This window comes from Euleptes europaea, chromosome 8 (assembly GCF_029931775.1).
Source record: "Euleptes europaea isolate rEulEur1 chromosome 8, rEulEur1.hap1, whole genome shotgun sequence".
NCBI lineage: Eukaryota > Metazoa > Chordata > Lepidosauria > Squamata > Sphaerodactylidae > Euleptes > Euleptes europaea.
Window position 1 is genome coordinate 30,143,971 of NC_079319.1, and position 27,336 is coordinate 30,171,306.

The following is a 27,336-nucleotide window of genomic DNA, read 5'->3' on the forward strand; positions in this document are numbered from 1 at the left end:
TATTGTGAGCCTTCAGGAACATGCAGTGGATATACCTGGCCTTTAGTGCACATCCTTCTAAATGCATGTGCACCATGTAGCACATAAGAGACCATGCAGCATATAACCTGCTAGTTCATGTACTGCAACTGCTGAGCAATATGTTGAATAATAAAACTTACCCCCCTCCCCCCCGCTCAGTCTTAATCCAAATGAACCATAGCTTTTTTTTTTTAATTGGTGGACAGCAGGCAAAGTAAATGAATACAGCATTTGGTGATAAAAAGCCTTCAACAAAATGGAACAGCCGTCTATAGTGACATAACTTACATTGGGATCAGCATGAGTAGAGAGAGGGGGTGCAACGAAACCAACATGCAGGGGGAGGGGCAGGGTGCTGGTTCTAGTGTAGGAAGTGTGTGTGTAAGCACCTTCCTAACGACTGGGATGCAGTTTTTTTTTCCAAACAGTCACAATCAAGGAGCCTTCTTCCTACACACCTGAGCCAGCAGCCAAGCGTAGGAGGAAATGGGGGTGTTGCACTCACGACTGCTCTCCATCAGTGCATATGGATGTCAACACATGGCACAATGATTTTAACTGGTGAGTTAGATAGTATGGGAGAAGTTGGTACTTCAAGTTGCTGTCCAAGGTTTATACCTACAGGTCAAACATACATAGTTCAGTGAACTTGAGGGTTCAGTTCATTCCACTATTTGAATGGTGGTTTGATTGTAAATCTCTTTTTATGTTCCTTTAAAAAATATTTTATTAAAATTTTCCAGGATACAGAAAGGAAAAATAGGAAGGGGAGGGGGAAGAATATAGAATAAAAAGACTTCACTTCTTGGATTCTTCTAACACGGCCGCAACCCTCCTCGTTTCCTCATTGAGAGCCCTGACATTTTTCTTGAATAGAACATCCATCCATTATTCCACTGATGCTACCACTTATATTCAATTATTTTCCACTTCTCATTCATTTTCATTAAGGATTATTGATCCACTATTAAACCTTTTGATTTCTGATTCTATTTCTACTATTTCAAAGCATACTATTTTACCATTTAGTTATCCTTACCTATTACATTACTTTTAATTTCTAAGTAATCATTGCTCTTTCCTTAATTTTCACTATATAGCTGATACTGCTATCTATATCATAAGTCACGAATATCTGTCATAAAAAGATTGCCATCTTTGCATATGTTCATCAGTCATCTTGTACTGAAGCAAAGCTGAAAGTCTTGACATAGATGCGTATTCATGCATTTTTGTAATCCACATTTTTGTAATCCACATTGCTAGTTCAGGTGTCTCCCTGTCCTTCCCTTTCATTGCAAACACCATTCTCGCTGCCGACATCGCATATTGGTATAGCTCCTTGTACTTTGCTTGAATCTGAATTGGGATTATTCCCAGCAGAAAATACTTAGCTTCTCGTTCTAAATTCGTTTTTATGTTCCTTACATTTTTTACATTTATAGTTCAGTGAGAGAAGCAATAAAGTCAGTGGTTCACTTGAAAGCATTTGAGCATAACCCCCTCCAAATATCTTTGTTTATGTGCTTTCATAGGTAACCTTTTTGCCTTTATCATGTACAAACATTATGCTAGCAGGTGACATAATTCAAATACCTGCTTAAAAGGTACAAACAAAAGGTTTTCTCCTGTTCTGTGGAATTTTCTTCTGATTCTCTAAGTCCATTTTTTTTAAAACAGTGGCAAAAATGTACATCTTGAAATTCTTCCTAGAACGGCAAGGAATTTCAGCACAGCTAAAAACTGTCAAAGGCATCAGCAGCGTTAAACTCGATGCCGAGCCAAAGGCAGCAGTAGGGAAGTTGTTGCAAAATTCACACTGCTGCTGCCATAAGTTTCAACACTGCTCATCCAACTGTTTGACAGTTTCATTTTGAAAGCTAAAATTTACTGGCAGTGAAAGATGAAGGTAGGGGTGAGAGGGAAGTCACATTGCCCATATAAAAAAATTAAATAAGAGAAAGTGGGGTGGGGGGAGAAAGCATGAGGCGAGAAGAAGGAAGGCTGAAAGCAAAAGGTATCCATAATACAGATGAGATGGGCATGGGGATCAAGAGCTGCCTTACTGATAAATGCCCAGATGTATCAGCCCAGCTGTTCACCTGTTCTCTCTGTGCCAGAGGGTAGCTGGGTGGGAAGTTTTATGAGCTATTTTGGCACAAGGTACTGTGGCACACATACATTCACACACTTTTATCGGAGAGTCTGTTCAGAAGGTAAGAAGGTGAAAGATTAATTATATGGGATTTTTCTTTTTCTGCTGTAAACACAAATTCCAAATGTAGGATTCACCATGAAATTCCATTGGTGATTACTGGAAAGATTAACAAAATATTGTTTCCTTGGTGGTAAGTTCCACATAAGCCCTTGTGCCAGACAACTATCTGCAAATGCCTTAAACCAGTTTGAGAACCCTGATTGACGGGGGTTTAAAAAAGAATTCTACTATTGGCAGTTGAGAGTGGCAGTTGGGAGTGGCAGTGAGAGGTTGGCAGCTAGTGTGGAAGAAGGAGAATACTGTAGGTTCGAGGAGGATCCTGAGATAGGGAAGTGAAACCGGTAGTCCTTCCCTGAGGGAAATAGCTCCAAGGAAAGGGAGTGATTCCTATCAAGTGTTAAAGAAGGTGAATTGGAATCTGTGTGTATGTTCCTGCCTCCAGAGACTTCAGCAATTTCATGTCAAATAAGCTTATGCCTGTTTAACTAAGGAGTGACAGTCAAGTGATCTCTCTCAGCCGTTACAAACACCTGTCAGTAAAACAATACAGCTACATTCTTGTGACAAACTATTGGTTGTATATAATTATACAGTTTCCCTCATTTCTGTTGCCCTATCACCTGCCAACTTTAAACCTGAAACCTCCCTGACAGTCTGACTTGACCATTTCACCATAAGAGAAAAATAAAACAATTTATGTGTTGAGAATTCTGTTCAGCCTCTTGTATGCCATATTCAGACATATACTAATGAAAGGTTTTTCAGTTCCTCAGGGTCAGAATACATCTCTATACATTTCGTACATCTTGGGGATTGGGGAACCGTTATAGCCCTCTTCAGTCATCCTAAGTGGGTAGAATGAGTTTACGGGGTGGGAGGTGAGGATCGCAGCAGCAGTAGTCTCCTCCCCAGACTTAAGTGCATTCACTGAGACCTGCATAGAAGTTAAGGGTGTATAGCCAGTCCTCCCTGCTTATTCAACATTCCTGATTCCATGGGCTGAACCCTGCATTGATTTGTGCGTGTAAAGCGTACAAACTCCAGTTTGCTCTGGCAGCTGCCATTCATACATCACAGCAAATTTATGCAAACCTGGAAGCCTTCGGTTGTGGTCCACTTGCAAGGAAGTAGGCGCACACACAGGTATGAAACACAATTGTGTCCATGCCTATCAAAGTCAGCTGTCTGCGTACTGCAATGTCTGAATGCAGCCAGTGTCTTTCCCAATAAGTTGAGGGTGGGGCTAAAAGTTGAACTAAGGAGATTTTCATTTTACTCTATGTACTACTGTGCTCTATCAGCTTATTGTAGCTACATTTGCTGTTCATTTTTGTGGTACTCACAATGGACATTAGTGCTTTAGGAATCTTCCCCCAAAACCTGCAGCAACATAATGTGTTATTCCATTTTCCAGATCAGGTACTGAGGCCATGATAGTCATTTGCCCAGCACATCTTGATGAGCTTATGGATGAGCAGATGCTTAAAGCAAAGTCTACACCTTCTTGTCCAACTCTGTCCACTTGATGACACTGGATCACTTTACACAACTGGTCCAACCATTATCTCTCCCTCCCAGAATGCTTCTGTGTGGCAGTGCTTCACACAGTGGCATGGAGACATTCCTATCTGACTCATAGAGTAAACACAATGTCAGTTCTTTTGACCTGTCTTAGCAATACAAGCAGGATGCATAGTTCAGCAACATTTACAGGGGAGAATAATGTTTTTTGAACTGGCCCCACAGTAAATTTTTAGTTCCTTTTTGTCTGATTTTTTAATCTTAAGTGCCTTTCAGTATTCAGTTCTCAGTCTGAAAGTTTTCTTTGTTTCTGACTAAAATGCTTCTGAAATGTTCTGTCTCTCACCTCCTTTTCCAGCTGAATCCCAGCTGCTTTATAATATAAGTGTTCTTGCTGAAAAGACAGAAAACAACCCTTTTTTTGCACGAAAACATAGCCATATGAGTCTTGAGTTTGCTGTATGTACTGCTTTCCATAAATAACATTGGCAGCTGTGGCAGAATAAGCCTATGACCTAGTACATGCTGGATCTCTCTCATCCTGTAGCCAACAGAAATCTTTTATGCAATTACTGTCACCATTGCTTAACGGAGTCAAGATACCATATTTTCAGCTTTGTTCTAGAGTCCAAATTGGTTTAGGCCTCAAAAGAAAAGGGAAAGGAATCTTCAAAGTAGGATTTTGTAACCGAAGCTAACTCTAATTCCCTCTTTCAATGTTGAGAGCCAGCATGGTGTAGTGGTTAAGAGTGGCAGACTAATCTGGAGAACCAGGTTTGATTCCCCACTCCTCCACATGAAGCCTCAGCCCCACTTACCTCACAAGGTGCCTGTTGTGGGGAGAGGAAGAGACTGATTGTAAGCCACTTTGAGATTCCTTAAGGTAGAGAAAAGCAGGGTATAAAACCCAACTCTTTGTCTTCTTCACTAACAGAAGTGCCCTTCCATTAGTGGAAAATAAGGCTTGGATTCAACCAACCCTATACATTTTTGTGCAAAGGGGATTGGTTGTTAATGTGCTTCTTAAGTTATTTTGAATCTGTTTCTATTGGCCATGAAACATCCAACCCGAAGTACCGTTGATTTCAATGGGTTAAGCATTTCTTAAATATCTCCCATTGAAATTAATGAGACTTGAAAGTAATTTAATATAGTTTTCAAACTTGTGCATGCTAATTCGAGGCAACATTTCTGAAAGTTGATTGGGAAGGCAGCATAAGTATTTCAGACACTTTTCCAGGCTGGCTTGTTGCACAAGTAAAAGCTGTTCTTTCTCCCTAACAACTGCAGCAGAATAAAGTTGTATCCTGATTTAAGATTCTGCCAAATATCAAGTATCTTTTTTGGTCTTTCATACCTAAATAAAGTTATGTCCTTTCCTTTCATTTTCATCTGTCACTTAATTCATTGTAACACCTATGAAGTGGCGGTGACAGCCGCAAAGAAAGGTTACTTCTCTACTATTATAGTATCAGCTACTTCACGTTCATCCCAGTTGTTCAAGGTTTCTCAGCAATTGCTGATGCCTCATTCGGAACCTCTGATGTCCTGATACTTTTGCTAAAAAAATATCGAGAATATGATCTGGATGTCAGCTATAATAACATAGGTACACCAGAAGATAGGCCTAATACGCTGCCTGGGCTGTTTATGGGCCATTTTGACCCAGCTTCCATGATGGATGTGTTCAACTCAGCCTAGTACGTAAGATGGCTTCTTACCTTGATACGGCTGACCTGGCCACATGGACCCAAGCCACAGTGACATCAAGACTAGACTAGTGTCATGCATTGTACATTAGTCTCCCCTCAAAATCAACTGAGAAACTCCAGCTAGTCCAGAATGCAGTGGCTCAGCTATTAATGGGAGCAAGACGGAACATGCATATTACTCCCATTCTGCAGATGCTCCATTAGCATGTTTAAGGTATTAGCCATCACATACAAAGCCCTTCATGGCCTTGGCCTCTCTTATTTGTGGGACTGCCTTTCTCCCTATGCTCTGCCACAACAACTTCGCTCAAGTCAGCAGGGGCTTCTGAAGGTGCCAGCCTGCAAATGGACAAAGTCAACAACTGCTAGTACACCTGCTTTCTCCATTGTGGCTCCCGCCTTGTGGAGTGTCCTGCCCGATGAGGCCAGGAAAGCTCCCATTCTCCTGGTTTTCTACAAACTGTGCAAAACTGAACTATGCAGGAGGCCTTTTGTGTGCAGGTAATAGGGTCACACTGCACAAAGTGGTTTTGCAAATTTGCTTGGATAAATGATTAGAGACTGTAGTCTATACTTCTGTGCATAACTTATTGAAAGTGGGATCCTATTTATGTAATTTCTCTACCATGTGCCATGTGAATACTTATGCTATGCTTCAGTTCTTCTAAAATCCTAATTGCATTAGTTATTGAATGTCCCATTTTTGTGATTGTACTGGCTTGCTGTGTGTAATATTCCTTGAGTCCCTGAGAGAAAGGTGGACTATAAATAACGCACATCAATATTTTTTTTTAAAAAGCACTTCCTACACAAGCACCCAGATCAAGTAGCGAGTTTCAACGAGAAAAGGTTAGTTTCCTCAAGACAGAGTTGTCAGGATGGGGATCCTGGCCTGGACCTCAACTCTGAACTTTGCCAGAGTCGTACATGACGTGTGTTTTCCTCTCTTCCCAAGTGCACTGCTCCCACTCTGGATCAGGACTTGGGCACAGTGCAGAAGGCACCCAAGCCTCTCCTCCTTCACGGTTGCCCTGAACGAAAACAGTCCAGGTTAAGTCATTTGACCTGATGCAGAAGTCCATGTGTTCTTCTGCAATGAGCCTAATGGTCCTTCTCTGGACTATTTCTGTTCGGGGAGGGATGCTGGAATAACTTCCCTACTACATCACAATCCTGGTCCATGCAGGAACAGTGGACATGGGAAGAAAGGAGAACACACAAGCAATGTATAACTGTGACAGAGTTCACAGGCTGGGTCTTGGGTCTCCAGCGTCTCATGCCCTCTGAACTCTATATCATGGACGTTGGCCCAAAGCATCCTGGTGTATCCCTTTTGGGGACAGAGATTACAACCCCAAGTGGAATAACATTGCATAGTTGGAGTAAGAAGACTGGCTCTGGTATGTGGCACAAAAGGCATTCTGATGCTTAAAAGCGGAAAGCAAACATCAGTAAAGAGTCTGATGAAAGCGAGACGCTGCAAACTCAGCATGGGAAGGATTGGAACTAGATCCCATTTCCTAATTAAAAGTGTGATAAAAGGAGATGCTGTAAATCACAGAGGTACAGCAAAGAAACATTCCTTCCTTTTCTCTCCAGCCCTTCCATTTTATTCTTCAAGATTTCCCCGATTTAATGCCACCGAGGGATTATCTGTAAAACAAACTGAAACAACTTTCTCGTTTTTCCATCACAGGGACTCTAGCACAGACTTGATCCTCAGTCTTTGGGGTGAAGTAAAGTTTCCTTTTTAAATGGTTACAGGAAAATAGTGCCTAAGGGCTGATACGTGTTCCTGAAGCCAACCAGCCCAGATACTTTGTTCAAGTGTAGAGAAGAATAGAGACTCCCATTTTTGCACTTGTCGGTTGCTAGAATGATAGGTGTACAGGAAAGCTATCCAAGAACACACACTTTCTCATTAGCTCCAGTACCTAGGGGTGCCTTAGGGTATGTCTGCTCTACAAATTGACAGCCTGATCCTAAGGAACTGCTTTACTCGCAGCACCATAAATTGAGGTTTTCCACTGTGTAGTCAGGGCTACTGGCAGAAAAAAAGCCTTCCATTCCCCAAGGACTAACAACATGCTGCAGAATTTGAAATAGAACATGTCGGTGAGATGGTAACCATAATTCAACCAAGTAGCTTTGTGCTACAGTCTGCCAAGAGGTTGATGGTCACCCCCCTCCAATCTTTTCCTACTTGTATCCCACTTAGCCATGTGAAGCCTACTTGCTCTGCATCATGGCCTGCCAAATGCTGGACAAGATCCCCCCCCCCATTTTTAAAACCTTAGTCAGGCAGAAAAATAGGCACGTTGTTGATTTTCTGACCAGCTACCCATAATAGCCACTGGACAGAGTTTGACACAAAGGGGTTGGATTAGATGACCCTGGTGGTCCCTTCCAACTCTATGATTCTGTGATTCAATGGGTCATAAGCTGTGCATCTCTGTTTGAAAGTCTGTAGCATAAATCGTTGGTATCTATCTGCACATTAAAATATATGTACCAGAATCAAAATTTTAAATATTTCTTCTGCAGAGTTCAAGAAAAAGTTAATCATGCTTAAAACCTAGTGAAATTTAGAGTATAGATCTTGGATGTATTAAATCGATAGATTATAATTAGGAAGCTAATGCACATATTTCTCTCTCTCCCTCTCCCTCTCCCTCTCTCTCCCTCTCCCTCTCCCTCTCCCTCTCCCTCTCCCTCTCCCTCTCCCTCTCCCCCTCTCCCTCTCCCTCTCCCCCTCTCCCTCTCCCTCTCCCTCTCTCTGTTTTTTGGCTCAGGTAACAAATTCTGGGTCTTCAAGGATACTACTCTCCAACCAGGCTATCCTCTCGATTTGGTAAAATTGGGCAGTGGCATTCCACCCCATGGTATTGATTCAGCAATTTGGTGGGAAGACGTTGGGAAAACTTACTTCTTCAAAGGAGACAGGTTGGTATATGCACCCCAGAATGAACAGTGTGCCTGTCCTGATTTTTATTGCATCTTGTTTTCATGTGTCCCAGTGAAAAATTATTCAGTCCTTATTTTGTGTAAGCTCTGCATCTTTACAGCCTCCAAAAAAAAAATGATGCATGCCATGGAACCCATTGCAAAGCTTTGTTGATGCCTAGGGAGGCCAGGCCACTACCTGGTACCCCGGGAGCCTGGGGATGGGGCAAAGGGCTGAAGAGATATTGTGCAATGTGATGATGTCACACCCAGATGAAAATCCAATGTGATGTCAGCCCGCCAACTGACACTCTGGAAACTGTATGTTATTACTATAGCTCTTCCAAAGTATCGGCTGACACACTGATGTCAGAATTTGGGTTTTCACCTGGATGTGATGTCACCTGTTACACAATGTAATTTCCACCACCACTACCACCACCTGCTAGCCCAGATGCAATCTGGAACCCCAAGAGATTACTTACCTGAAGCAGGGAAATGGCATGCCTGTTTATGCCCTTCTCAATGGGAGAAAAGGGCAAGAGTCCAGTCACACCTTAAAGACTAGCAAAAATATTTTCTGGTAGGGTATGAGCTTTCGTGAGCCACAGCTCACTTCTTCAGATACTCAAAGCTCATACCCTACCAGAAAATATTTTTGTTAGTCTTTAAGGTGCTACTGAACTCTTGCCCTTTTCTACTACTGCAGACAGACTAACACGGCTACCCACTGTGAATTATCTTCTCAATGGGTTAATGCCTGTCTCTTTTGTTTTTGGCCTACTTCCATAAATCTTTTTATGCAATATTCATTTACAGTCTACTTTCCTTTGACCACCAAGGAATTGCTCATACATACAGCCATCTACTGGTTGTGCCTCCTTTAGCAAATGTCTTTGGAAATTGGAATATTAAATACATATATATATATATTTATTTGTCTATCTCCTTTGTCTTTCTCTTGTCCTATGCACATCACTATTAAAATCCTAGCACAAAAACATGTGGTGCCTTCCTAGTGATGATATCTTGTGCTCCATTTTCAATAAAATTTTAGAGAGTGAAGACAGAAATGAGAAACAGAACTGAAGACCTACAATATGTCTTGTACTAACAGAGCAAACAAACTGCATAGCATTGCCTTGGGATTCTCCTTTTCTATTATGTGTCATATCAATATTCATCAACATTTAGAGTTGCAGAGGAAGACTTAGTGTTTCTGAGCAATTGGCCTTTTTTGTTTTGTTTTTTGCTTAGATGAATCCAACTGCTGTGCATTAATTACTTAAACTAAAACCTTTTATCGGGGACCCTAGGTGTGAATTGGATAATCTGAGGTTTCTTTTAGCAGATTTTAATATTACATTGGCAGTTGCCAAGTTTCTTCTTCAATTGATTAAGATTAAAAATTATTAATTCTCGATTTTTTATGCTCATATATGTATATTTTCCTTTTCTTTTAGTGTTAGTATGACATTGTTCAGAGCCAAATTGGCTGTATTAGCAGCAGCACTGAAATAAAGTAATTACTTAAAGATGAACTGTAACATTCACTATGTATTGTTTAAACCACAGAGGCCTTGGAAATTAAACTGTTACCACTTGGCAAGCAAGCCCTGATCAGGGGAGACTGAGGTCTTCTACTAGCCTTCTCCGCTCACTCTCCATTCTCTCTCTCACTGTTCTTGTGGATGTATTTTGGGAGGCAGAGGCTGCAGCACGAAAAGATGAGCACAGAAATGATTCTCCACCACCACTTATGAACTAGGGTAGTGGTATAAAAATGCACAAAAATTGCTGTTTGAGTGATGGCACTGTATCACTTCTGGGGCAAACCCAGAACTGATGTCATTCTGTCAAAGTAATACTTTAAGATACACAGGAGACTCTATGGTTACACCATAGTGATGTCACCCCTCATGTCCCCCCCAGTGACCTAGCATGACCCCAAGTTGTAGGTTTTGAACCTGCCATGGAGATGACTGTATTGCAACATGTCAACTTATACATCTCCTGGAGGCCGTAAGAAGGAGAGCAGGAAGTGACTAGGCTCGTCTCCATTATGCTTATACTCAGTTCCATCTGAAAGCCGTCCTTCCTCTCACTTCCAGTGGCCATAAGTGAGGCCACTGTGCCTGAGAGTTGCTCCACCTGCCAGTTCCCCTCTCTGAGCAACATTTGCCCTTATTATCATGTTATAAATGTTTTATTCTCGTGAACTGTTTTGAGAGCCAACTTTGGTATAAAAGCAGGATAAAAATGTAAGAAACTAAATGTTTGACTCTAACTCCCTTCTACCTTTGAGGGGTCAGGTGCCCTTAAAACAAAGAAGAAAAATAGTTGATTTTTATACGCTGACTTTCTTTACCACGAAAGGAAGAATCAAACAAGCTTACAATCCCCTCCCCCTCCCCACAACAGACACCGTGTGAGGTAGGTGGGGCTGAGAGAGCTCTAAGAGAGCTGTGACTAGCCCAAGGTCACCCAGCTGGCTTCATGTGTAGGAGTAGGGAAACCAATTCAGTTCACCAGATTAGAGTCCACCGCTCATGTGGAGGAACAGGGAATCAAACCGGTTCTCCAGATTAGTCTACCGCTCCAAACCACTGCTCTTAACCACTACACCATGCTGGCTCTCCAAACCACCACTCTTAACCACTACACCACACTGGCTGGAGAAACCCAGCCATTCTAGCTGTCTTTCAATCTGTAAAATGTATTTCTCTGATCCAAAGTATACATTGACCTTTGGAAATGCGCACAGTATTCCCATAGAAGAAACAGCTTCCTTATTCACAGTCAGGGAACAGTTTCCCACCTGTAGTGGAAATTTGGACGTAAACCTTTCCTCAATATTCAACGTAGAACTCTTCATATGTGCAACAGCTCTCAGTGTTCAGCACAGGTTTGTGTATTTCTTCAGTGCAGGCCCTTAGCCTTGTGTGTGAAAATAGTTTCCCACCATCTGCTATTGCCCAAGCAAGTTTGCGTTCAAACAGCTTTGTTTGCCACCTCTGGTAATGACGGTCTTCTGAGTGTGTTGTTCCCTTGCTCACATCCCACAATGGGCCATGCTGCTTGCACTTCTTCCAAAAGAGCGCCTAATTATGTTTTCCTTTCTGAGCCAGAACTTGTGTGACTGTGTGACAGAAGAGTGTCTCAACCCAATTTTGCAAATGGAGGCTTTCTTCCTATCCCTGTACCATTCATCAGGAGAGGGAGCAGGCAGCATCTTGACAGCTGAAACTTATGCATCCCTTCAAGCATCTTGCAAACAATCAGCTTCAACTGCGAACAAAACCTGTCCTATCATTTGCCTCCCATGGATGAGAAGATTTGTTATTTTAAGTTTACTCTTCAGTCACAGCTTTCAACCTGCATGTTGTTGGGGGACCATTTTGACAGCAGGCATCCTTTTGTGTGCCTGTGTGCGTCTTCATGACTTCTGCTTTTGATAGACTTGAGTTTAACAGAGATGTTGTGGAGGGAGATTTCTTTCCATCGGCAGCTTCGTCAAGTTAAGGTCTTCATAGAAATACTGTTATCTGTAACACAACTACCAAAGGAAACTTCTGTTGATGGAGAACTTGCTACTTAGAGCCATAACAAGCATAATGAGACTCAGCAAGACAGAAATGCAATACAATATGGAAGGAGAAGATCGAAGAGTGCGAGTCTTGCCGAGATAATTGAGCTATTATAGGATATTGACCACCAGTGGGAATAAGCCCATATCCCACTAAGCATCTCAGTACATATTGTTTATATCACCTTTTTTCCTTCTAATGTAACGTTAGAATTGAATCCTCCCGCTGGTTTTAATTGCACGCTAAGCCTATTACAGTTTTTTTTCCCTGAATTGGGGACAACCCACTGTTACTTCTTTAGTAGCTCTGATGTTGGCAGGCATGAAAGAGAGAGAGACGAGAGGTTATGCCAAAGTCAAAGGAGGGAAATTTAAGAAAATATGGGGGAGAGAGAGAGACACTGTATTCCTGGTTTGCCACAGTGAGGAAGTAGACATAAATGATGATGAAATAGTATAAAGTGGAAGATGGAATAAGTCTAGGTTGATTTCTATACTGGATATAATCCATATAGTATATTTCCAAATGAACCCTGAGAAAATGAATGGGATTCATTTAATAAACCAGCTCTCTGGACATGCACAGGGAAAAGCCTCAGGCAAAGGTGTCCCTTAATCTCTCCAGGCTCTTTCTTAAATTTTGCTTAATTTACAGTGCCATGTTAAACTGAGTTACAACTTTCTAAGCCCATTGGCATCAACAGACTTAGGAGGGTATACATCTGTTTAGGATGACATTGCTTGTCTTTGTGTTTGTTTGTTTATTTATTTAGTACTTCATTTATACCCTGCCTTTTCTCCCCAAAGCAGCTTACATCATTCGCCTTTTTATCCTCACAACAACCCCGAGAGGAAGGTTAGGGTGGAAGTGTATGACTGACCCAAGGTCACCCAGCAATCTTCCATGGCAGAGGGGAGCTTTGAACCTGGGCCTTCCAGATCCTAGTCTGACAATCACTACAAATGCTGTTTTTCCCTTTTCAGAAGGATCTTCAAGATGGTTCACATAAAATAATAAAGAACAGTTACATTCTGGCTGCTTCTGTTCTTGCTCTTCAGTGGCAGTTCTCTGTACCCCAATTCTTAGACCAATGTGTTGGCTTCTGCCCTCTTTCAGCACATCTGACTTCCCTACTGGTAGCAGTTGATGTCAAGAGATGTCAGGCTGTGTGCTCCTCTATTCCCTACTCCAGGGGTTGCATGTTTTCTTACTGATGCAGGTCAGACAGGGAGATGCAAAATGCATCAGCTGGATATTAGATGGCTGGTATCCCTCTGCTACTTATTGCTGCTCAAGCTGCTCCCAAAAATTCTTCTGAAGAATAATTAGTTTCTTTTCCTAATTTGATCCACGAGTTAGATGCTTAGGAAATTCTAAGTAAGAGCTGCAGTGTGTAAATGATATTGAATATAATGTTATAAAATGTCTTGAATGTACACGTCAACGTTCGTTGGTCAGCATGACAGCCGTAAAGCTCCAGCTGAGACAATGAATGGGAAATCAGGAATGCAGTCCTAAAGGCAGTTAGGCCCAGATGACTTCAGTGGTTTTAGCAGAGTGCTTCTCCCTCTCCCCAGATCATCCTGGGCTGCAAAGAATAAGAGCAGATCACTCCTATTCTCTCAGCCCATGTGTCAGTCTTGGAAAGAGATGAAAGAAGCATTTTTTTTCCTTCTCCATCCAAAACTGACAAAATGGGCTGACAACTTCAGCTGCAGGAGAACAGGAGCAATCTGCTTCTGTTCTCTGCAGTCCATGCTGACAGCTGGGGAGGGGGAGGGAGAGAAGCAACCTGCTTCTTTCCTCCTTAAACTGAGAACTTGTGAAGGAATCGTGATCTGCTTCTCCCCCCCCCCAACTCCTTTTTGGGTGGAGGGGGATCTGGTCACATGAACACATGAAGCTGCCTTATACTGAATCAGACCTCAGCCCATCAAAGTCAGTATTGTCTACTCAGACTGGCAGTGGCTCTCCAGGGTCTCAGGCAGAGGTCTTTCACATCACCTGCTCGCCTAGTCCCTTCAACTGGAGATGCCGGGGATTGAACCCGGGACCTTCTGCATGCCAAGCAGATGCTCTACCACTGAGCCACAGCCCCTCCCTAAGATTGGTCTTAGTCTCAGCCCAGGCTCTCAGCTGGTGGGAAATGGATTGCTTCTCCCCCCCCCCCCACCCAAGCTGACAGATTGGGCTGTAGAGGACAGAAGAAGATCACTCCTGTTTTCCTCAGCCCAAATGGTCCATTTCTGATGGGGAGAAAATAATAATTTTAGGTTGGGAAAAGAGAAAGGGAGTCAGCTGGGCTTCTGGTTACCCACTCCCATTTGCTGCATCTTTTTCAAGACTAGGATGCAGCAGACTTTCCAGGCTGGGAGACCAAAAGAACCTGACTTCCAGATGATCTCTGCAATCAGCTGGGAGTTTGCTTCTGATTCCCCCTCGCCCAAGTACTTTGTTGAGTACGCAGTAAAACAAAATCCCCAGCAGGAGATCAGAAGCTGACTCCCAGCTGATCCCATATGAGCTGGAAGTCAGGTTTTGATGGCTGCAAGAAGATATGTCCTACAGATAGATGTGAACAGGCTGCAGACAGCCAGACAGCTTTCAATTAATTGGCTCTCTGATTGCCAGTGGCAAACAGGATATGCTTAGGTCTTTAGATGACCTAAAGGTGGTCTTTGGGTCTTTGCCTAAGGATAAAATTGAAGCACAATTAAAAGATAAGTAATATCCACAGAAGGTAATATAAATACCCTAAATTCAGCTTTCTTCAGCTTCCAGACATCTCACAGTTTGCTCCCACTGTGTTTCCACTTGATCATCCATACTTTGTGCGCTCACAGTGCTATCCTTAGCAGAGTTACACCTTTTGAAGTACATTGAAGTCAATGGGCATGGAAGACTGTAACTTTGCTTAGGGTGTCACAGTTAGTTCCTTTGAACTTCTGTGTTCTCGATTATTTTTCACTGAAATATTTCTTTGCAATTAGAGTCCTATGTACAGTCTTCAGCATCGTAAATTATTTAGTGCACTTTGCATGATTGTGTAACAAAAGACTTCTGTGATGCATACATAAGAGAAAATTTAAGATGGGTTCAGGATCCTTAACTCAGAACTTACTGGCTTCTCTGTGATTAAAATCTTGACTGCAACAATACCGTAGATCTTGGCACATAATGTGCCCCCTTCTGCTGCTCTGTAGAAGCCTTAGGCATCAGAGTTGTTCTGATTATACATAAGCCGATAGTTGATTTGGTTCTCAAGCTAGACAAATATTTTATCTTTTGGTGCTTACTGGAAACAGCTGCCCAATCAGCAAGCAGATAAGCTGCCTGTTACCTGGAAATATATATATCTGATTAGATCTGGTTGCCCTGATTCATCTGTTTATGTAATGCTTTATTATTTCCACAATCTGTACTTTGCAAAATAGGTATTGATAAATGCAGATTTTTACTTTTTGTGTGTGTGTTAGGTACTGGAGATATAGTGAAGATATGCGAGCTATGGATCCTGGTTATCCAAAATCAATCACAATCTGGAAAGGTATCCCAGAATCTCCTCAGGGAGCCTTTGTCCACAAAGAAAATGGTATGTATTTTCTTGTGAATGTTCATGCCCTTTATCATCAGTAGGGGGTGTGCATATTGGATTTACCGATCCAAAAATAAACCCGAAAAAGGCATTTCGGCTTTTTCCGGGATTATTTGGGGACAAATATTGAAATAGAGAATAAAGCCTAAACCGGATAGCTGATTGCCGAATCAGCCAAATAGGTATTTGGTTTATTCGACCTTTGGCATTCAAAAGGCTTTCCTCTATGGGTATTCTTTGGGAGGAGCTCTGGGGGGCATTTTTAGAGGTAGAGTCTCCGTATTTTCAGGGTAGCTGCAAGGGACTCTCCTTGCATGAACACCAAAGTTTGGTAAAGTTTGGGATAGGGGGTCCAAAGTTATCGGGCTCCGAAGGGGTGCCCCCTCCTCCATAGAAAAGGAAGCCCATAAAATTGGACCCCCTGTCCCAAACTTTACCAAACTTCGGAGTTGATGCAAGGAGAGTCCCTTGCAGCTACCCTGAAAATTTGGAAACTCTATCTCTAAAAATGCCACCCCCCCCTGGAGCTTTGGTAAAAAAATCCCATAGGCTAAAGTGGTCCCAAATGTTTTCAGGAAAACCTAAAAAAAGCCAGAATACCCATTTACTGGTATATGGGTATTCAGTTTATATCAGGTTTCCCGAAGAAAATTGGGTCCAATAAACCCGAACCCAAAATGTACTGATTTTTTTTTTTTTGCACAACCCTATTCATCAGCCTGCATCCAACCATGCAGTTCCAAGGGCTAAGTTTTTATAAAAGAAGCAAGTGATTTCTACCATTCCAACCTGCCATGGCATCCCATTGAGCCTTTCCAAATTTTATTACTGGGGTTCAGTGGTCCTTCAGGAATAGGATCGGGACAGAGCTGGGGGAGGGTCTGCAGTGAGAGGGCAGAATCAGCAGAAATTACTGCCCCCTTTGCCCTTAAGTGCCTTTTGGAACATATCGTTGGATGCAAGGGTGCCATTTTTAATTTCTCTTTTATCCAAACTCCCTGAATATCTCAATTTGTGCTGCTTTGTAGCCATATTTTTTGTATGAGAAGCTCCTTCATTCTGATTTTTAATCATTGGAATGTTCAGCAATCCCCAACATTGTAGCCAGAGGTGCCTGGTGATGTCTTTTCTGGGGCCTACTTGCTGCACTGTTATCCTGCTTCCTGACTTCTTACACATACCTCCTTTATCCTCTTTTATGTTCCCATCTTCTACATCATTGTTTGCTCTGTTTTTGCTCCCTCTTTTCAGGTTGTTTACCTTCCACATTCTTTCCTTGCCCTTTCTCTATCTCTCTTTCTCTTGCGAGCCATTCAGTCTTTCACCCTTACCCCACACTACTGCTGTCTTTGAGATGTACTAAAGGTGATGGGAGAGCTAATAGGATACAGTGGAGGTGATGAGATTGCAGGGGAGGAGCCAAGCTTTAGACACCTCCCACAAAGTCCCAGAAGTAGCTGCAACTTAAAGGGTAAGGCAGCTGAGCTGGTTTTGTTTGTCTTCATTTGGGGCATATGTTTGCTTGAAACACTCTGCCACAAGAGCTCTAGCATCACACCAGTCTGGTGAGTTATGTTTCCTAGGTGGAACCTCCAGATACTTTGTGATTGGCCCTGTTGCCATCGTGACCATTTTCTGGTCGTATCTTCACCCTGTCTTAAAATTCCAAAAGTGAGTAAAAAGATTAACAAGGTTGGGAACCTGTAACTATGGATCCTGACACTCTGTTAGATGGTGCCATATCATCCCTCTTTCACATAAGGCAAGTATGAACTAATATGTCCATCGGAATGTATTTAGTACAGGGTGCAGCTTTTGCAATACCTTTTTTCTTAGCTTGTAGTCCCTTAAAACAGCATTTCTGTTGACCTTTCCTCTGGCAAATCACAGCACGTCTTAAAACCAAAAGCACGTAATTATTGGAGAGAGCAGCACTAAGCTTAAGCTCTCTGTACCCACAGTGCAGACACATGGTTGGAGGCTATCTAGTGTGAGTTCAATGGCACTCATGGAAGCAAACTTTCAAGCCTCCCCCTCTTGGCGCTATCTGTTTTGCCCCTGAGGGTCCATGCAAGCTACAATAGTGCGTGAAGGGAGAATCTACATTGGGAGGGGGAACTGGGTGGGGGAAAATCACCTTCCAGCATGGTGTAGTGGTTAAGAGATGTGGTTTGGAGCAGTGGACCCTAATCTGGAGAACCAGGTTTGATTTCCCACTCCTCCACATGAGCGGCAGAATCTAGTGAACTGGATTTGTTTCCCCACTCCTACCCATGAAGCGAGCTGGGTGACGTTTGGCTAGTCACACACTCTCACCCTCACCTACCTCACAGGGTGTCTGTTGTGGGGAGGGGAAGGGAAGGTGATTGTAAGCCGGTTTGTTGCTTCCTTGAGTGGTAGAGAAAGTTGGCATATAAAAACCACCACCACCACCACCACTACTACTACTACTACATCTTCTTCATCATCTTCATCTTCATTTTCACGGGTGGAAATGTCTTCCACTTTAATAGAATATGGCTAGGATCCATTCCATATGGCGGTATACTCTCTCCATCATCCAGTAAGGGACTGTGCCAGTTCCACTTAAGAGCAGCTTACTTAAGAAATGGAACTTCAGGACTGTGATCGTTTCCTCCAGTAGCTCTTGCTCTAGACTTTAATTTTGTGCTGCTTTGCAGGCCTTGGATCACAATTCTATAGCTGCCTTATACTATGTGCCTGTCATTTGTTTAACTTCCCTAGCACAAAGACTTCTTTGGCATTTCTGAGTGGCAGAATTGTTGGGAAAAGCTTGAAAGCCTACCTTGTTCTGAAAAATAAATCCTCACAGGCTTACTTAGTGAAGTACACTTCACTTGCTTCTGTAGCACTGATGTTACCAGAAAAAAACAGATAAACTAATACATGGTCATCATTTACTGTGGTTTCAGTGATGGTTTTTTTAAAGTGTTTTAGGATTCATATTCAAAAATGTGCCCATGCCAAAGTTCAGAGCTTTCTGAATAAAGTATCTGAATAATATAACTGTTTGTAGTGCTTTTAAGAGTATGATTTGAAGAACAGGGGACCTATTGGGTTTAATTTGCAGTGCTATTGCCCAAAAACTAGAAGAGAGGAACCCGCTATTTCTGGATTCATTTTAATTCAGTCAAGATTACAACATGCTAATGGTGAACAGGTTGTGCTTTATCGTAGGGCCTCATCACAGTTTGCTATAGTGCACCCACTCACAACCTGGGCCATTGATGGGATCTTCACACCACTTGTTGAGCCAAAAGGGAGGGGGGCAAACTGATAGTTCAGTAGCTATGTAAAATAGATTTCAGATTATATCAAAGGTAATTTAAATATTGATAGATGGATAGATGTGTGTAGAAGGCTATAGCTTCAATGTATTGTATCATTCAATACCTTATCTCTTGCACTAACATTTTGGCCTCCAGATAGTGTGGTGTATATCTAAATGTTGCTGGTTTCCATTGTATGCATGTTAATTCCTGCCTTTGGGCTGCTGGCAATTTGATGGCATAGCCATCATTTTTGATGCTTTGGAGGAAAAGAGAAAGAGAAGTGATTGTAACCAGTTTCAGTTGCTGTGTGCCTGCAGGACTGCATATATGATTGATTTATCAGAGATTGGATTTTTTCCCTTTCCTGTTACTTTCTCCAATCTCTAATGCTATCTTATTTTCATTTCCCTGTAAAAGATATAAGACATTTTCCTCCCTCATTAAGAGTATTTATTCCTTCCTTTGGCTCAAATAAGTAATTGCTGCAGAAAGCATTTTTTAAAAGAATATGCTTAATCGCTTCCTTGCTTTCAGTCTGTTTCATCCATCAATAGTAGTTCTTTTCCTGAAACAGCCAGTTTGGCTGGAGAACTTTTTACTTCCTTTTCACAGAGGGAAAAGAGTGCAGGCAGATGACATTCTTATGCATATTAGCATGAAAAATAACTTCCTTTGTGTGCCTGTATATCTATGTATGCATTATTTAAAAAGTAAAGATGGATATATACTTGTGTACAAATATCTATCAAAGGCTGCATACAACTTTTAAATAAATGTAGTGCATGATCCAAGGTATGCTAGGCTGCAACATGCACACACTTCGATATGTATAAGGCCTATGCCATTCTCTTTAGTTAAATATACACATTCAGTTGTGTGTGTGCCTTTTTAAACATACCAACATTTAGTAATCAACTTGTAAGTCATAGTTAAAGCACACGTACAAATATCAGAGCTGTTTTAATGCCAGTATAACTCAGTGCTGATATAGTATAGTGGCATTGATTCTAGAATGCCAATAGAGTTTCATTGCATACCGAGGTGGAGGCCTATGAAGTTGATTTAAAAGGTAAAGGTCCCCTGTGCAAGCACCAGGTCATTCCTGACCCATGGGGTGACATCACATCCCAACGTTTACCAGGCAGACTTTGTTTATGGGGTGGTTTGCTAGTGCCTTCCCCAGTCCCTTTACCCCCAGCAAGCTGGGTACTCATTTTACCAACCTCGGAAGGATGGAAGGCTGAGTCAACCTTGAGACGGCTACCTGAAACCAACTTCCATTGGGATCGAACTCAGGTCATGAGCCGAGCTTGGACTGCAGTACTGCAGCTTACCACTCTGCACCACGGGGCTCTTAAAGTTGATTTAGGGATATTTTAAATGTTAAGACAAAAATGCAGGCTGCTGAATTTTTGCCGCACCTTTTCTAGAATATTTGAAGAGCATACTTGTATGCAAAAACAGACAGTAAAGGCGCTCTCCTTTTGAGGAGATGTTAATGAACCTTTAGGACTCAAAACCTGGACAGAGAATTGGAGGGTGCAACAAGTGTCCTAAAAGAAGAACCCCTGCTTTGCTTGTTCAGTGTCACCCCCACCTGTTCAAGTGTCTTTTTCTTTATCCACAATATGTCAGAGTGAGGGCAACAAATCATAGTTCCTCTCCTCATTCCAACATGGCTTCGCATGTCACATGGCCAACTTATACTGGCTAAATGGCACCATCAGTAGCCCTATCAGTGATGCTTTCTGCCTCACTCTGACATCTTGTGAGTACCGGCAGGAAAAAAATGCCAGCTACAGTAGAAAATGCCATTGCCATCACCAGTAAGTAGGACTAATGCTTTGCTTGCATGTGCACCCTGCAAACATGGTGACAAATTTGGGAGGATATTTGGGTTCAGCCAGGGCTTCTTTGTGATGATACTCACTGGTACTGACTACTAGCACCTTTATTGGGGCTTTCCAAAGTCCTGATCCTCGTCTGTTGGCCTGCCCCACTCAGTCACAGCAAGAGAGAGTGGTAGGGTTTCCAGATCCCTCTTTGCCTCTGGCGGGAGGATTTTGGGGCAGAGCCTGAGGAGGGCAGGGTGTGGGGAGGGGAGGGACTTCAATACCATAGAGTCCAATTGCCAAAGTGGCCATTTTCTCCAGGTGAACTGATCTCTATCAGCTGGAGATCAGTTGTAACAGCAGAGGATCTCCAGCTACCACCTAGAGGTTGGCAACCCTGGAGAGTGAACCTTCAGCACCAGCGTAGTGGTGATCTGTAGCGGAGTGGACAATTGGTGGAAATTTGCACAACTTTTCATGTGTATACTGGCACTTTGGTTTACAAAAGAAGTACTGGGTTCAGCACTACCAGGAAAGCTCAGCCAATAGCACCACTTACTGGTAGCAGTTCTTGGAATGTTTAGAGACAAGTGAATGCCCTTTAAAACCTGATAGGGAGGATCACATTACGGTGGAAGCATGGGGCTTTGTTCTTTCTCTATAATGTGTGAAGCAGCCTTTAGGTCATACTGAACGCCACAGGTTTCAGTGACTAAAAGACTGGCAAAGCAACATGAGATCTTGACAGACAATAACACTAAGGAGAAAACAGCTTTTCTTGCTCCCCCCCCCCCTCAGAGTCAAATGTAAGAAATCCGTTGGGCTTTTGGAGAGAAGAGAATAAGTATTGAAAGGTGCCTGGCAAAGCCTGCAGGAAACAGTGCTGTGAATTGTTCCCCAAAGTCAGGATCCCTGCATGGCTCAATTGGCGATCGTATCAGGAAACAAAGGAACAAGCACGGATACAAATGAGAAATTCAAAGTCTCCTTTCAGATTAAATTTAGCCTGAAACCATTTCCCTTCTATTTCTCAGATAAAGGTTTGACTTGAAATTGCCCCAGATTGCTTGAGGAGAAAAACTTTGGAGGCAGTGCTTCCAATTAAGCAACATCTCACATTAATATAGCAGTAATCCTTTTAGCTCCTTTGTTTTGGGAAGGGGGAAAACGTTCATGGATGGATCCAAAGCAACAGAAGCGGGAAGGTGTGAAATTAAAGTTCCTATATCTTGCGTCCACTTTAAAAGCATCTTAGCAGAGAAACGAAATGTGAAAAAAACATCTTTTACATAACAAGCTTAGGTTTCTGAAAATATATCTAGAAGCTTCTGAAACACAGAATGCTAACACCTTCATCTTTTATTTGGAATGAAGTCTTAATAGATTTCAGCAGGACTTGTTTGTTTGTTTGTTTACAAAACGTGTACACCACTATTCTGTCCAATCATGGCCACCAAGTTAAAACAAAACATTATAAAAACATATCATAACATTATAAAAACATATCATAAACAATTTATAAAAACAAAATAAAACTAAAATATCTATTGAAAGCACATGAAACACTAATTAAAACATAGGGCAAGAAGGAGAGATCATTGAGGGAACACCAGGTGAAACAAAAATGTCTTCACCTGCTGGTGGAAGTCAGTGACAGAAGGGGATAGATTAATGTGACTACAGCTAGTGATGCCAAACATTCGCAATCCTAGATGTTGACCTTGTTGTTTAATTTGCATATATTTTGTGTGATTTTTAAATGTACCTGGTCATAGAAATGATGACTGTAATTGTGTGACATCCCCTTTATACAAGTGCAATTTTATTAAAAAGCTTTGATATACTAGGGGAAGGTACATATACAGTGAGGGGGAAAAGTATTTGATCCCCTGCTAAATTTGCCCGTTTGCCCTCTGACGAAGAAATGACCAGTCCATAATTTTAATGGTAGGTTTATTGTAGCTGTGAGAGACAGAATAACAACAGGAAAAAACCCCAGAAACCCAGAAGACAAAAGTCAGAGATTGCTGTGCATTATAATGAGTGAAATAAGTATTTGATCCCCTATCAACCAGCCAGATTAGGGTTAGGGTTCTGCTGTCGACAGAAGCAATCAATCCATCAGATTCCAAACTAGCCACCATGACCAATACCAAAGAGCTGTCCAAGGATGTCAGGGACAAGATTGTAGACCTGCACAAGGCTGGACTGGGCTACAAGACTCTTGCCAAGCAGCTTGGTGAGAAGGTGACAACCCTAACCCTAACTGTCAACCTCCCTCGGTCTGGGGCTCCATGCAAGATCTCATCTCGTGGAGTTGCAATGATCATGAGAACAGTGATGAAGCAGCCCAGAACTACACGGGGGGAACTTGTCAATAATCTCAGGGCAGCTGGGACCATAGTCACCATGAAAACAGTTGGTAACACACGACGCCGTGAAGGATTGAGATCTTGCAGAGCCCGCAAGGTCCTCTTGCTCAAGACAGCACATGTACAGGCCCGTCTGCAGTTTGCCAATGCACATCTGAATGACCCAGAGGAGAACTGAGTGAAAGTGTTGTGGTCAGATGAGACTAAAATCGAGCTCTTTGTCATCAACTCAACTTGCCGTGTTTGGAGGAGGAGGAATGCTGCCTACAACCCCAAGAACACCATCCCCACCGTCCAACATGGAGGGGGACATACTATGCTTTGGGGGTGTTTTTCTGCTAAGGGGACAGGAAACCTTCACCGCATCGAAGGGACGATGGACAGGGCCATGTATCGTCAAATCTTGGGTGAGCACCTCCTTCCCTCAGCCAGGGCATTGAAAATGGGTCGAGGATGGGTATTCCAGCATGACAATGACCCAAAACACATGGCCAAGGCAACAAAGGAGTGGCCAAAGAAGAAGCACATTAAGGTCCTGGAGTGGCCTAGCCAGTCTCCAGACCTTAATCCCATCAAATATCTGTGGAGGGAGCTAAAGGTTCGAGTAGCTACACATCAGCCTCGAAATCTTACTGACTTGGAGAGGATCTGCAAAGAGGAGTGGGACAAAATACCTCCTGAGATGTGTGCAAACCTGGTGGCCACTTACAAGAAACGTCTGACCTCTGTAATTGCCAACAAGGGTTTTGCCACCAAGTACTAAGTCATCTTTTGCAAAGGGATCAAATACTTATTTCACTCATTATAATGCACATCAATCTCTGACTTTTGTCTTCTGGGTTTCTGGGGTTTTTCCTGTTGTTATTCTGTCTCTCACAGCTACAATAGACCTATCATTAAAATTATGGACTGGTCATTTCTTCGTCAGAGGGCAAACGGACAAATTCAGCAGGGGATCAAGAACTTTTTCCCTCACTGTATATGTAACCAAAGATGATTGTTTTGTGACACATCGTTTTTGATATTTGTAATTTGATTAAAGGTTTTTAATTATACTTTTTTTGGGGGGGGGTTGTAATTGACAGTGATAACTCTATACATAGACCCCCCCTTCCTTTTTCAACCTTTTATGTTGAGTACCTACTCTGTTGTGGGTTGGAATTTTCTCTCCTCCTCTGTTTTTGATTGTTTCCTCCTTGCTGAACTCATTTTTGCTCTGTAGTTAAAAAATCTAAAAACCACCTTAAAAACCAGCAAGAGCTGAAAATTCAGTGGACATGAAACATCCATGAGACCACCAGCCCTCCAATCCCCCTAAGTACTTACGTGTCCTAGATCCAAATATGATCTGAACATTATTGAAAAGTACTAAATTTATAGCAGTAAGCAGAGTGTGACTACTGTTGGATTCTGTGCTGCCTTGAAGGAGAGGAGGTGCTGATCAAGCCACAGCAGAGAGATCAGAGACGGAATTCCTTAGTGAAGACAATACCAAGAGAATGCCCAAGGCAGGGAGTCTGTGGCAGAGGTCAACAGAGCGAATCAGGAACAGGAGACAGGAGGTGGTTGTGTCAGAGATCTTGTAAACATGAATGTTGAAGTCTTTGAGGAACAAGGGTGGTTTCCACACAAGAACAGGCTTATGGGGTTTTTCCATTGCTGGTAAGGCTGCCAAAATAGCACAGCAGTAGGACTTCCACCTAGCAGGTTTCCCTGCAGTTTCTCCGTCCCACTCCCACATCAGCAGCCATCCCCCCCTCCTCTGGGCCACTGGGGCTTTTCAGTGTTCTTTAAAAATGAGAAATTCTGTATCGTTCTATAAATATACCATTATAACAATGTATAAAGTTCTGTGAATTCCCAGCTCTTTCTCTTTTTGAAAAAAGTAAGTTTCTAACCCCTTCCATTGCAGAGGCATGACTTTCCCTTTTTATTTCCGCAACAGAAGAGGTTGGAGAGTTGTTTTTAATTTGAGCTAGGGATTAAAAGAATCTGTTACACTTAGCGTTATAACGGTATGTGGATACAATAGTATGATTTTTTTAAGCCCTCTGTGGGGAGGAAATGGCCACCATGGCGACAGGGTTTAATGCAGTCTGTCCTGAAATTTATCAGCAAAGGGGGTTTGAGAAAGATCAGAGAATAGCCAGGGAAACCCTGTGATGTTCATGAATGCATCAAGATGCTGTGGGGAAGCAGGGAGGTGGAAACACTTCATTGCAGCACTGAACACAGGGCAGATAACCCATGTGGAAATGGCCATGGTCAAAATGGTTTTATAATAGAAGGCCACATGAGGTGTAAAATGAACTTTGAGAAAGATTCAGGTGGGCGAAATAGGACACAACACAGAATTACAGAGGGGAGCAGTACACGGTGAACGCTAGCGTCTGAGAAATGGTAGGTGGGGAACAGAGTACTGGGCAGTGGATGTGACCGAGAGAATATGGAAAGCAGAAGTCCAATCCCTTGGCTTCCAGAAAAAAGAGGAACGCTCAACAGGGAAGCAGGTTTGAGAGAAGGTAAGTTGCTGGAGGGACTAAGGGACAAAAAGATTTATGGAGGATGACTATTTTCTGGTGAGGGTCTTTACATTTTCAGATTGCATAGGAGAAAGGATGGCAGAAAGTGGGGAGCTCCGTCAGGGCACTGGGATAGAAAAGGTTGGTAAGTACCATTATATTAGAGGCTGAGAATAATACAGTTGTGTTTTTATTGGAAGCTATATCTTTTCAGATGTTTCAGTGCCATGTGCTAGGTTCATGCTATCTGTGATCCTCCCAGTATGCATGGCAACCAGGTTGTATAAACAATGGCAATGCACGTATTTACTGTGTGATTACAGCTTTGGTACATGTGAACTGATTGCTAGAGTTTTCAAGGTTCATGTTTACCGTACATGTGCCGACAGTGTGCGCACATGTAAAATATGTGGTTGCCCTGTTTACACAGCATGGTGCTCGCATGTACAGGTAGCATTGCAGGTAGCATATACCCCATTTACATGCAGTTTGGAAGGCTCCCAATACCCATAACTGTAGTGTCTCAAAAGGTCTCAAGCGAGTGAAATTGACAAGAGCAAAGGAAGTCAATCCAGACAATTTGTTGGAGTGTGTGTGCCTTTTCAGTTGCAGATTTTTTTCCCAGCTGAGCATGAATGAGGATGGTAAGGTAAGCATCCCAGCTCAGTGGGGCAGGAAGAACAGCAGCTGGAAATGATTTTGTTCTTTCTTAATGCCATCTTACCAAGAACTTTACTGTAAATAACCACAGGAGAAGCCTGTTTCTGGTAACCATTCGAGAGGGCCACTTTAGCTAGCTGATTAATGGAGTGCTACCACTATAGAATTGCCCCCATCCCTTAATGCAGGTCCTGGGGTGCAGCTGAGAATGGAATCACATGCTGGGAGGAGGCGTTTTCAGCAATAAAGCAGCAATAAAGCGTTTTCAGCAATAAAGCAGCATATGCATAAATCGGCACACCGAATTTGAAGTGATTGGGAGTTCCTTGTCTAACTGGCCTGTGTTGATGCGGTAGAGTTTCTGAGGGGAGTGTTTTGGTTCTGTGAGTGCATTTGACATCAGTGGAAATTACAGATCCTTGTTTTGTTTTGTCCTGTTGGATTGTGTAATATTTCGGGGGCCAGTAGCATTGGTAGATTTCAAAGTCTCTGTCCACCTGGGCTAGTAAGTTAGACAAAAGATTTTCCCTCTCAGTGGAGTTATTGAAAGCTTCAAGGAATAGTATTCGGAAAGCAAGCTGAAAACAATTACAAAATAAGATCTTAAATGAGGGTTGGTACTTAGTGATTAAGGATGCATATCGTAAATGTTCACCTCTCTTCTTCCAGATACCCTTTAACAGAACTTTTTCCTTGCCAGATTATTTCCACTGGTTAGAAATCCATAAATCTAGGCAAGCTTTTTTATTGGCAAGGTGTAATGCCTTTGACTCAGCCAAGACACAAGGGAGATACAATAAATTATTGCAGAAGAACACAAATGCCCATTTTTTTTCTGGATCAAGTAGACTCCCTAGGCCACATGGTTTTAGGTTGTTCACAAAATAATATTGCACAAAATAAATATATCACTCCCTGGATAAATCAGCTCATGACACTTTCTGAGAAGCTGCTACTGCGTTATCTGCTATCAAGTAGATCCATGAATTGTGTGAGCGATGTGGCAACTTTTCTCTTTATACTGTCAAGAAAAAATCTTCACACACACCCCTTTTTTTAA

The 27,336-nt window shown here is 42.4% G+C and overlaps 1 protein-coding gene and 1 non-coding gene across 3 annotated transcripts in view; one reads left to right on the top strand and one right to left on the bottom strand.

The window, feature by feature from the left end:
• The window catches only part of MMP16 (matrix metallopeptidase 16), a 199,692-nt gene that overhangs the window by 166,560 nt on the left and 5,796 nt on the right, over positions 1–27,336 (top strand). For both annotated transcript variants that reach the window (XM_056854501.1, XM_056854502.1), the window contains 2 exons: positions 8,265–8,415; positions 15,479–15,594. In XM_056854501.1, the coding sequence (XP_056710479.1) occupies positions 8,265–8,415; positions 15,479–15,594 (267 nt within the window). The remainder of the gene's footprint in view (positions 1–8,264; positions 8,416–15,478; positions 15,595–27,336) is intronic.
• TRNAA-GGC (transfer RNA alanine (anticodon GGC)) lies at positions 14,029–14,100 on the bottom strand. The gene has a single exon. It is a non-coding gene; the product is annotated as a tRNA-Ala (tRNA).